Raw genomic sequence first — 12,159 nt, forward strand, 5'->3', positions numbered from 1 at the left:
AATGAGGACTCTCACTGGACAGTGGAGGAAACCTATCCAATAGTACACCAAGGCTTGTATCCATCTCAGAGAGTAGAATCTGCCGCAAAGCATCCTGGGAGAGGATCTAAGTCTGAGGGGAGCACATGATGTGGGGTCTTTGGCAGGAAGCAGAGTCCCAGGAGGAGGGTGACGGCTGTCTCTCCTCCTGTCAGCGCAAGTGAGTGTGTCCTGGGCAGTTGGCCTAGAGGACAAAGGTTGAGCTGGGCTGCAGAAAGGGATCCAGAGTGCTGTGGACCAAGTTTTGCTGCTGGGCAGAAGTTTCGAGGAAAACCGTATCATGAGTACTTGGGACTGCCCAGGGGTCTGCCTAGGTCAAGGGGATCCAGGAGCCAGCTAACCTGAAGATAATAGAGAGAAAGGGGGTGCCAGTGTGAAGCCCTGATGATAAGAGAGAGAAAGAGGGTGCCGGTGTGGGCCCTGAAGTGTTTAGCAGCACAGCAGTAGTACAGGTAGCTACCTCAGCAAGGAGTGCTTAGGGAGCTAATGGAAGGACTTCTTTAAGAGAGAAAGCAGTCCAAAATCAGTATGGAGTTAACAGGCAGCAAGCCAGCGTTAACCAGCGTCAACCGGCGTTGACCAGCATCTAGTCAGCGTCAAGAAGCTTTTCCAGTTGTCCCTAGAAAGTTGTGCATATAGTTAAAGAGGTTGTAAACTCGTATAATTTTTTTTTTTTTTTTTTACACCCTGCAAAAGAAAGACATAATGAGCTAGTATGCATCGCATATTAGCTCATTATGCAATACTTACCTCAGAACGAGCCCCCGCCGTGCCGCTCACTCACCTCTATGACGGGCGACATGTCTAGTCGCCCGTCTTCCGGGATCGCGGCATCCGGCCATCTGATTGGCCGGAGCCGCGGTGACGTCACTCCCGCGCACGCGCGCGGGAGCCGACAGTCACGGCACGGGGCTCTGAAGGAACGGCACGATCGGCCGTTCCTTCAGAGCGCATGCGCCAGTGACGTCACTGGCGACATGTAAGGTAAATATCTCCTAAACGGTACATGTTTAGGAGATATTTACAGTACCTATAGGTAAGCCGTATCATAGGCTTGCCTATAGGTACAAGTTGTAGAGGAGGGTTTACTTCCTCTTTAAGCAGGAGGAGTATCCCACTCATTCCCTTCTCCCATCCAAGTTCTCAAATAAACCATAGAAACCCAAAGATACTGGACTGATCATTGTCTCAGCACTCACACTTAAAGGGAGCATGCACAAGGGTACTTTCGTTGCACCCGGTGGCCCAGGGGAACCCATATCCAGCACAACGGCTGGGAATCCTGCTACACACATTTAGAGACCCAAAATTGGAACTCCAGCCTTAAAGAAATAGCTACTGTAATGGAGTCTCCCCCCCATCCTGCATTCTGCTATGCGGGTATGGAGTTCCAGTTGCACCATAAAATGTACACGTTTTTACGATTCTTTAAAGATGAACTCCAGCCTTCCCTTCACTCTTGCACAGTTGTACAAGAGCTCCTCTCCTGTAATGAAATAGCTTACTCTGATTTTACTGCACACTGTGAGCTTCTCACAATGTGCATTAAAAGCTGCAGTAAGTCAGAGTCCACCTCATTATCTCGCTGAAGGACATTCATCATCATCCATCATCCATCATCCATCATCCATCATCCATCATCCATCATCCATCATCCATCATTCATCATTCATCATTCATCATCCATCATTCATCATTCATCATTCATCATTCATCATCCATCATCCATCATCCATCATCCATCATCCATCAATCATCATTTATTATTCACCCATCACCATCCATCGATCACCATCAATCAATCGATTGTCCATCCATCTTCATCATCATCCATCAATCATCATCATCTAGTCTTTCATTAATGGTATTTCAGTTCTCCAAAAACAGCCAACATTGGAATGCACACTCCTCCAAACTGAAATCCAGTAATCAAGATATTTCATATTTGCATAACTCCTCCCAAGATCCAGCTCACTGCTTGCGTCGGGGTTGAGGCTCCATTCACATTGGACATCAAAGTCGCATGACAAGTCCCACCCCATTTTTTTCCATGGCACCTGTTCAAATTGCTTAGAAAAGGTGCCTGTACTACTTTGGTGTGGCTTTTGATGTGACTTACAGCCATTTAGTATAAAGGCGGATCAAAAACGCTGGAAATCTTACGACTTTGGAGAAGCGCTAATGTGAATGGAGCCTGAGGGTTTTTGTGAGGAGTACTAAGGAAGGGTGCTGTGATGTGTACAGTACCCTGCCAGTCCCTTCCACCAGCCATAATCCACCTGCATTGCATAGAGAAGTACAGATGTAATGAGATTGAAAAGATTTTAATTTGCTGATTGATGCGGGGGAGCCAGGGAAGGCAAAATGTAAGCAGAATAAACTCCAGCCTTAACAGTAATAGGTACCATTATGGAGTCCCCCAGACTAGAATCTCAGGGACTGCTTAGAATCTTTCTTTATTCTCTGCGGGTTTTGCACTGCAGGTTTTGCACTGCATTGTAAAATACACAAGTTTTTTAAATACTTTAATGGAAATCGGCTTTGAGACTGACAGCCCTAGAACTTACACCTTCTGTGTTGGTTGAAGTTGGCTTCATCTGTCTGTTTAGGGGATTTTGCCGTAATGTCCAAGTGAGCAGAGCTTTCTTGAATATTATGACATTCTTACCTTCTAATGTGCCCTCCTCTTGTGCTGGCAGGTCTGGCTCACTTTAGCTGCCCCAACCCTCGCTCCTATTTTTCCAGATTTCTTCCAGGTTTGGTGTCCCTTCTCTTCTGCCATTAAGAATAGACAGTACCTTGTCACAGCACCTGGCTCCATTCTTAGCATCTTGCAGTGTGCGCAAAAAAAACTAAATTGAGACTTTGCATGTCTATTCTGCCAAAAAACAAAAAAAGTCATAATGTGCTAGTATGCATCACAGCACCCAGATGTCAGCGCTGCAGTCACTTCCATCTTCACCTGTCTTGCTTCTGGGTTCGTGGGCTCAGGCTCTGTGAATGCGCGTGGGAGCCGCTGTTTACGGCACAGGGCTTGGAAGGAATGGCACGGGTGGCCGTTCCTTCAGAGCACAAGCACCAGTCATGTCGTGATTATATTTAGAAATGATATAGGGGCTGGGAAAAAAGTACAATTTCAGTGCTTGCAGATGACACCAAGCAATGCAGTGGATTAACTTCCTTACAGGACGTCTCCAATTTACAAGCTGACCTCAATGCACTGTTTCATTGGGCAACTATGTGCCAAATGAGGTTTAATGTTCATAAATGTAAAGTTATGCACTTGGAGGCTAAGAATATGCATGCATCATACATACTAGGGGGAGTAGAACTGGGGAAATCCATAGCGGAGAAGGATCTGAGTGTTCTGGTAGATCCTAAGCTTAATAATAGCATGCAATGCTAAGCTGCAGTTTCCAAAGCGAGCATAGTCCTTTCTTGTATTAGGAGAGGCATGGACTCCAGAGAGAGCGATATAATTTTGCCCCTGTAAAAATCATTAGTAAAACCTCATCTGGAATATGCAGTTCAGTTATGGGCACCAGTCCTCAAAAAGGATATCGGGGAACTGGAGAAAGAAGGGCAACCAAACTGATAAGAGAAAATTTCCGTCCGAGGGAAGATCGTACAATTTTCGGCTAGTGTGTACACAACTTTCAGCAGCCGATTCTGACATTTTCAACGAAAAAAACTCTAAAATTTTCATCGTCCGTCCTCAGCACTACCAATTTTCATTTAATGTGTATGCAATACGTCCGTGAAAAAACGGATACGAAAGACCGCGCGCGCATGATCGGAAGTTACTGACGACCCGGAAGTTTATCATAAAGAAAACAACTAAAATGGATAATTCGTATCTATATTCGTTGCGCTAAGTGCCGGTTCACACTGAAGCGGCACGACTTCGGGGGCGACCTGTGAAGTCGCGTGCACCGCGACTTCGGCACGACTTGCACGGACTTCATAAAATGAATGTCTATGCAAGTCGATCCAGGTCGCCCCGAAGTAGTACAGGACCCTTTTTCTAAGTCGGAGCGACTTGTGTCGCTCCTATTAGAACGGTTCCTGTAGCAGTCAATGGACCGCGACGGTGCGTGACTTGTCAGGCTGACCAAGTCGCCTGACAAGTCGTACTAGTGTGAATGGAGACTAAAGGCCCGTACACGCTTGACGGATATCGGAAGAAATATCCTCCGATTTTTCTCTCTCTTGCTCAGCGTTCATAACCGTTTTTAGTTGACAGTGCATAAATGTTCACAAAATTTCTCGTCTGATTTTTTTTTTTTTTGGGACATTTGTTTCTAGACTTCCGGGTTGTCAGCAACTTCAGATCATGCGCGGTCTTTCGTATCCGATCTTTCACAGATGTACTGCATACACATTAAATGAAAATTGGTGAACTGGGGACGGACGATAAAAATTTTGATGTTTGTCCCTCCGTTTTTTTCGTTGAAAATGTCGGCATCGGCTGCTGAAAGTTGTGTACACACTAGCCGAAAATCGTATATGGGAATTTTCGGCAGATTTTCTACTAGTGTGTACCCCACTTAATATGAACTGAGCTCTCACTCTCTCTCTCTCTATCTATCTCTATCCACTCATACAGTGTACAGGAAATATGTAAAGTCTATACACCAATGTGGCCTCAGGGCTCACACATATACGTACTTAAATCACACTCTACGATCAAACGTCCCAAAAAATAAAAAAAAAGAGATCGGACAAGAAACCTTATGCACTGTCAAATAAAAATGGTTATGATCGCTGAGCAAGAGCTAGAAAAATCAGACGATATTTCATCTGATTTTCGTTCAGTGTGTACGAGCCTTTATGGGGGATATGATCAACATGTATAAATAAGGGGTCCATATAGTGAACTTATTACTTTAAGGTCATAACATAGGACAAGGCGGCACGTCTAGATGAAAAGAGATTTAGTCTCCAAATACAGAAAGGTTTCTTCACAGTAAGAGTTGTAAACATGTGGAATAGATTCCCTCCAGAGGTGGTTCTAGCCAGTAGATTGCTTTTAAAATGGCCTGGATTTTTTCTTGGATACACATTATCTAACTGGGTAGTAACATTTTAAAGGTAAAATTGATCCAGGGATAAATTGGATCATGCTTTGCTGGTGTTTTACGCCTTCCTCTGGCTCAACTATGGGTATAGAATTGTGTCTGTGGGATGGTTGTGGTTTTTTTTTTGTTTTGTTTTTTTTTTATTGTTTTTTTATTGGTTGAGCTACATGTCTTTTTTCAACCTGACTAACTGTATGCATGTAATGTAAATATCCCCTAAACGGTGCCCCTTTAGGAGATATTTACACTACTTATAGATAATCCTTATTATAGGCTTACCTATAGGTAAAAGGTTTAAAGGAAGTGTACTTCCTCTCTAGATTATACCAATCGTACAGTAAAGCCTATTTTATTTATCCATGCAGGGTGAACGTTTCCTCTCCGCCGCTCCTGGAAGATGCTACCTTGAATGCCATTGGCAAAAAGTACGGCAAATCAGCTGCCCAAGTTGCATTACGATTCAATGTCCAGAGAGGTGTGGTAGTCATTCCGAAGAGCTTTAATCCAGATCGGATCAGAGAAAACTTCCAGGTATGGATATACAGCTGCTCATAAACTAAAGACCAGCTTTGTCATTTGTGAAATGAAGGCTGTGCAGGCTGGAGCTTGTATTGTTCTTTGGAGTGTTTTCTGCATATAACTGCAGAAACCACGCTGTGATAGGATTTTTTTTTCTAAATATAGATTGCAATTACAGTATATATGTATGTGTGCATGGAGGCTGCTTCTTGTTTTGTAGTGTGCACGATGGTTGTACTTAACTGCTACTTCTCAAAATACAGGTCTATGAGCCAGCTGACTCAATGAAAACAATGCACTTCCAAAGAGGCTGATATAACTGCTGTTAAAGGATATTTAAACCCAAGTACAAAAATGTAATCTAGGGTAGATGACCAATCCTTACATGTAATGGCTGCACTTGTTTTTCTTTCTTTTTTGTTTTTTTCTGGCTAAAACAAATTTCAGCAAGTACAGAAACTACCAGTTGATACTGCCAGGAATACAATTTACTTTTCAGGCATGGAAATGGCGGACCTTGTCCGAGCCCAGACCGAGCAGCAGGTCACTCCGGACCACCGTGGTCGTGCCATTAAGCTGCCTGTGTCTCCTCTCTTTCCTATGCCTTCTGTCTTCTGCCTTCTTTATCACACCAGCCAGCACTCCCATCCTCTTTCCCCGTTGTGAAGCTGTAGCTGTCATCTTCACAGTGGGGCAGAAGCAGCCTAGCTACGACAAGGGGCGATCCTAGTAACCAATCACCTACCGTATATACTCAAGTATAAGCCGAGTTTTTCAGCATGTTTTTTCATGCTGAAAATGCACCCCTCGGCTTATACTCGAGTCACTGGCTAGAGTGTCTTTTTAAAAATGGGTCACTGCGCATGTGCCGCATGCCCGGAAATAGCCGAACGTGTTTGGCTTTTCCCGAGCATCGGTGGCGCATTTGCGGTGACGTATGGCGGCGCCGGTCTTAAATCGAAGACAGCGCCTCACCGACAGGTAAGTGAGATGCCTCCGCAGCCCCTGTATTTCCTCATGCAGTGCTGCGGGCATGGTACAGGACATTCTCCTGTACCATGCCCGCAGCACTGCATCTCCTGTGCCATGCCTGTAATTACTGTGCCATGCCTATACCTACTGTGCCATGCCTGTACATACTGTGCCATGCCTGTACATACTGTGCCATGCCTGTACATACTGTGCCATGCCTGTAATTACTGTGCCATGCCTATACATACTGTGCCATGCCTGTACATACTGTGCCATGCCTATACCATCACCTGTGTTATGCCTATACCATCACCTGTGCCATGCCTGTACCATGACCTGTGCCATGCCTGTACTGTGACCTGTGCCATGCCTGTACCATGACCTGTAACATGCATGTACCATGACCTGTGCCATGCCTATACCTTCACCTGTGCCATGCCTGTACCATCACCTGTGCCCTGACCTGTGCCATGCCCTTACCATGACCTGTGCAATGCCTGTACTATGACCTGCGCCATCTCCTGTACCATGCACGCAGCCCCTGTTTTGTGTCTCGTGGTGGTCCAGTTGGGTCCAGTAGCTGCAGCATTTCCCACCCTAGGCTTATACTCGAGTCAATAAGTTTTCCTAGTTTTTTGTGGCAAAAGTAGGGGTCTCGGCTTATATTTGGGTCGGCTTATACTCGAGTATATACGGTACTAGTTTTCAGGGAAACGTGAAAAGCTCCCGCCCTCCTTTCAGACCTGATGCACCTGCTGCCTCCTGCCTTGTTGTGTAAGGTAGGAATCGGTGCAATGTAAAAGGGGACGCTGTTGTAAAGGGAAGCTGTAATGTGAAGCTGGGGACTGTGGTGTAAAGCAAACATCCCAGCTTTCTGAGATGGGAATGAGGGACAACTATTGTAGGAATAGGACACGCCCCTTACCATGCCCCCCTAAAGGAGAATTGTACGAAAAAATAATTAGTTAAAACCCAAAAGTGCTTTTTTCCACTACTATTCCTTTATACTGGCTTTTGAAATTTACAAATGCAGCAATTTAGAAATTGTATGAAGGGGATAGCACTGGGAAACACTATTTGAAAGATAAATAGTGCATTTTATATACAACTACAGTATATAGATCAGACCACAAATGAGGAAAGGGGGGCATTGTTCCAAATCAGGGATATTCCCTCTAAATCAGGGACAGTTGGGAGCTATGTGTAAAGGGACACTGCATTATAAAGGGGGGGGGGGGGTACTGTAACGTAAAGGAGGGATATCGTGTGGAGGGGTAGCTTGATGTTGTAAGGGGGGGGGGCTGCATTGTAAAGTGTGGTCCTATGATGTAAAAGGGGGGGGGGGACGCTTGATGCAAAGCAGGGCTGTGATAAAAAGGTGGGCTCTGTAATGTAAAGGGAGCTGTATTGTAAAGGGGAAACTGCGATGTAAAATGCAGACTGCAATATAAAGGGGGTTGTATTCTAAAGAGGAGGCCGTAATTTAAAGAGGAGCACTGTTATGTATAGGGGGAGACTGTAATGTAGGTTGGGCTGTGATATAAAGGGGATCACTGTGATCTAAATAGGGGGACTGTGATGCAAATGGGAGGGCTGTGATGTAAAAGAGGGGGACTGCAATATAAAGGAGGGCTTTCATGTAAATGGGGGTTGTATTATTAAAGGGGAGACTGTAATGTAAACAGGAGCACAGTCATGTAAACGGGGGACTGTGATGTAACTATAAAGTAAAGGGAGACAAAAGACAAACAATGTTCTCAGCGCTACCCTTCTCTGAATGCCTAAAATACACCAATTCAAAGAAGGAGTATTGTCTAAAAAAGAATAATAAGCAGGTGTACTGGCCATACAAATTTCCAGGACGTAGGGTTAAAATAAATGATACCTGGAAATGGGTGGAACAGGTGACTGTATTCCAAGAGAGATACAAGGCGGCTGTGTCCAAAGAAGGGCTGGGAGACCCAAGCTGCAAGAGGAGGGGGAGAGGAGAAAAGCGTGAAGGGCACTCTTGGTGTAATGCAGTTTTATTATTGAAAAGATAAAATACATAAAATGTTCCTCTCACGAAGGTGTGAGACTGGTGTGGGCTCTGTACAGTGATAACATGCCCCCTGTGGAGCTGTCAGTCCATGCCGGGGCTCTGATGTGGGAAGGAGGTCGGAGGACACGGGGGGGGGTGAGCTTTCTATGAAGTAAAGGGAAGTGGTGGTGTAAATAGGGGGACTGATGACACCGATGTAAAGAGGGGACTGTGATGTGAAGGGGGAAGGAGAACACAGATGTAAATAAGGGGACTGTGATGTGAAGGATTTGAGTCACAGAACAAATATGAGTTTCGGACCTCTGCTGGAAGAAAATTTTATTAATCAGACCTACGTAAATTTTAAATTAATACCCCTGGTTTGAAGTATAGAATAATGTTGTCTAACTTTTGTGAACTACTAATCTCCCCAAACCTAGTGGTGTATCATTATTTTGTGCAATGCGTGAGCCCATGTGCCTCAAGGGGGGAATGGGGCCCACTGTGCGCTCACTGCACACATTTCTGGTTTTACTATGGGCTGACAGGATTGGGGACAGCAGTGTCCACCCACAGTACAACCCCCATGCATGCAGTCAGATAATGCAGGCTAAGCTTGTAGAATGGGTTGGGTGGGTGGCAGATTTTAAATTACATCAAATGCTGGTTGCTTGCTGCCCATGCACTGCATTGTATACAGTGATCTGTCTGTGTCTGTCTCTCGCTCTCTCTCTCTGTCTTTCTCTCTCGCTCTCTGTCTCTCTCTGTCTGTCTCTATCTCTCTGTCTGTCTCTCTCTCTCTCTGTCTGTCTGTCGGTCTCTCTCTCTGTGTCTTTCTCTCTCTCTCTGTGTCTTTCTCTCTCTCTCTCTGTCCGTCTCTCTCTCTCTGTCCGTCTCTCTCTCTCTGTCCGTCTCTCTCTCTCTCTGTCCGTCTCTCTCTCTCTCTGTCCGTCTCTCTCTCTCTCTGTCCGTCTCTCTCTCTCTGTCCGTCTCTCTCTCTCTGTCCGTCTCTCTCTCTCTGTTCGTCTCTCTCTCTCTCTCTGTTCGTCTCTCTCTCTCTGTTCGTCTCTCTCTCTGTTCGTCTCTCTCTCTCTGTTCGTCTCTCTCTCTGTTCGTCTCTCTCTCTCTCTCTCTGTTCGTCTCTCTCTCTCTCTCTGTTCGTCTCTCTCTCTCTCTCTCTGTTCGTCTCTCTCTCTCTCTCTGTTCGTCTCTCTCTCTCTGTTCGTCTCTCTCTCTCTCTCTCTCTCTCTCTCTGTCCGTCTCTCTCTCTTTCCGTCTCTCTCTCTGTCTGTCTCTTTCTCTCTCTCTGTCTGTGTGTCTCTCTCTGTCTGTCTGTGTGTCTCTCTCTCTCTCTGTCTGTCTGTCTGTCTCTTTCTGTTTGCCTGTGTCTGTCTCTCTGTCTCTCTGTCTTTCTCTGTCACTCTCTCTGTCTCTCTGCGTCTCTCTCTGAGACTCAGAGTGGTATGTGTTGACCATTCACCATGGTGCAGTTAGCACACCGCACAAACTGTTTCTGCTCTATCCCTGTGTGTCTCTCTCTGTCCGTGTGTCTCTCTGTCCGTGTGTCTCTCTGTCCGTGTCTCTCTCTGTCCGTGTGTCTCTCTGTCCGTGTGTCTCTCTGTCCGTGTGTCTCTCTGTCCGTGTGTCTCTCTGTCCGTGTCTCTCTCTGTCCGTGTCTCTCTCTGTCCGTGTCTCTCTCTGTCCGTCTCTCTCTCTGTCCGTCTCTCTCTCTGTCCGTCTCTCTCTCTGTCCGTCTCTCTCTCTGTCCGTCTCTCTCTCTGTCCGTCTCTCTCTCTCTCTGTCCGTCTCTCTCTCTGTCTGTCTGTCTCTCTCTCTGTCTCTCTGTCTGTCTCTCTCTCTGTCTGTCTCTCTCTCTGTCTGTCTCTCTCTCTGTCTGTCTCTCTCTCTCTCTCTGTCTCTCTCTCTCTCTCTGTCTCTCTCTCTCTCTCTGTCTCTCTCTCTCTCTCTGTCTCTCTGTCTGTGTGTCTCTCTCTGTCTCTGTCTGTCTGTCTCTTTCTGTTTGCCTGTGTCTGTCTTTCTCTCTGTCACTCTCTCTGTCTCTCTCTCTGTCTCTCTGCGTCTCTCTCTGAGACTGAGAGTGGTATGTGTTGACCATTCACCATGGTGCAGTTAGCACACCGCACAAACTGTTTCTGTTCTATCCCTAGTTGCCCTGCATCTTTCACAATTCTAGTCACACTCCACATTTTTTAATAGTAAGGTCAAACAGATTACTTGTCGTGGGTGCTGTTAATGTTTAAATATTTGTAATGTTTTAGTTTCTCTGTTATCATTAACAGAACAAATATATATATTTTTAAATTGATGCTTATGTAGTGCTCACCCCCTAAGGGGCCCACTGAGTAGTCCCAGGGTTCTTTTCTCCAAACTAGTGTATTAGCAGCCGAAAACCCAGTCTCAGTCTCTCCTCTGGCTCACTGAACAGTCAACATGTATCTTTTCTTGATGTTTTATTAAAGCTGAAGTTTGACAGGGTATAAGAAAGCTATAGCATTCCCCAGTAAAAAAAAAAAAAAAAAGTAACACAAGGGCACTTGTCAAGCTTCCTAAAGTTTCTTAGCACAGTCCTTGCAACAATAACTAGGGAACTGAGCTACACTGAGACACCATGGGACATTTTGAGCAAGAGCTGACACTGACTCGGGTGGGATAGTAGCAGCAGACAGTCACTAGGATCGCTCACACATGCCTGTACTCACAAATGTCTCTGGATACTTGGAAATCCTCCTTCCAATATCAGCCACACATCTCTCACTCAGTAGGTTAGGCACCTCAGCTTTTAACACAGCTGGGACCTCGATGAACAAATGTTAGAAGCACAACTGGACTATCCAGAAGGGCAGCAGCCCTTCAGTCTGGGAGCTTCTGCTCCTGGACAAGAACCCCGCTGTTCCAAGCCACTATTTACTCTCTCTCCAGCCACTTACTGGGCACACATACCAGGAATTGGCTGCTTAATTGTCTCTCCCAGCCCACTATATTGTCAAAAGTATTGGGATGCCTGCCTTTACACACACATAAACATTAATGGCATCCAAATCTTAGTCCGTAGTGTTTAATATTGAGTTGGCCCACCCTTTGCAGCTATAACCGCTTCAACTTGTCTGGGAAGGCTGTCCACAAGGTTTAGGAATGTTTCTATGGGAATGTCTGACCATTCTTCCAGAAGCACTTTTGTTAGGCAGGCACTGATGTTGGACAAGGCTGCAAGGCCTGGCTTGCAGTCTCTGCTCCAGTTCATCTCAAAAGTGTTCTATCAGGTTAAGGTGTAGGCCAGTCATATATCCCAATATACAAAGTATTGGGTTAATTCGTAGATCTAATTTAAATACTACGTTTATTTTGCTTAGTACCCCTTCCCAATATCTGTATAACTTGGGGCACCTCCAGAGCATATGGATCAAATCCCCAACTCCAGCTCTGCACCTAGGGCAAGATGTATCTGGACGTCTCCCAAATTGAGAATATTTTTGGTGTATAGTATACTCTATGAATAATATAAAACTGTGT

General features: G+C 45.5%; 1 protein-coding gene across 1 annotated transcript in view; it reads left to right on the forward strand.

Moving 5' to 3' along the window:
* Nucleotides 1-12,159, forward strand: part of LOC309553531 (aldo-keto reductase family 1 member D1-like) — a 55,159-nt gene that overhangs the window by 31,527 nt on the left and 11,473 nt on the right. Inside the window, exon 7 of the mRNA XM_082254778.1 lies at nucleotides 5,483-5,648. Coding sequence (XP_082110904.1) covers nucleotides 5,483-5,648 — 166 coding nt within the window. The remainder of the gene's footprint in view (nucleotides 1-5,482; nucleotides 5,649-12,159) is intronic.

Source organism: Pelophylax lessonae (genome assembly GCF_965119305.1).
Source record: "Pelophylax lessonae genome assembly, chromosome: 4".
Classification (NCBI taxonomy): Eukaryota; Metazoa; Chordata; class Amphibia; order Anura; family Ranidae; genus Pelophylax; species Pelophylax lessonae.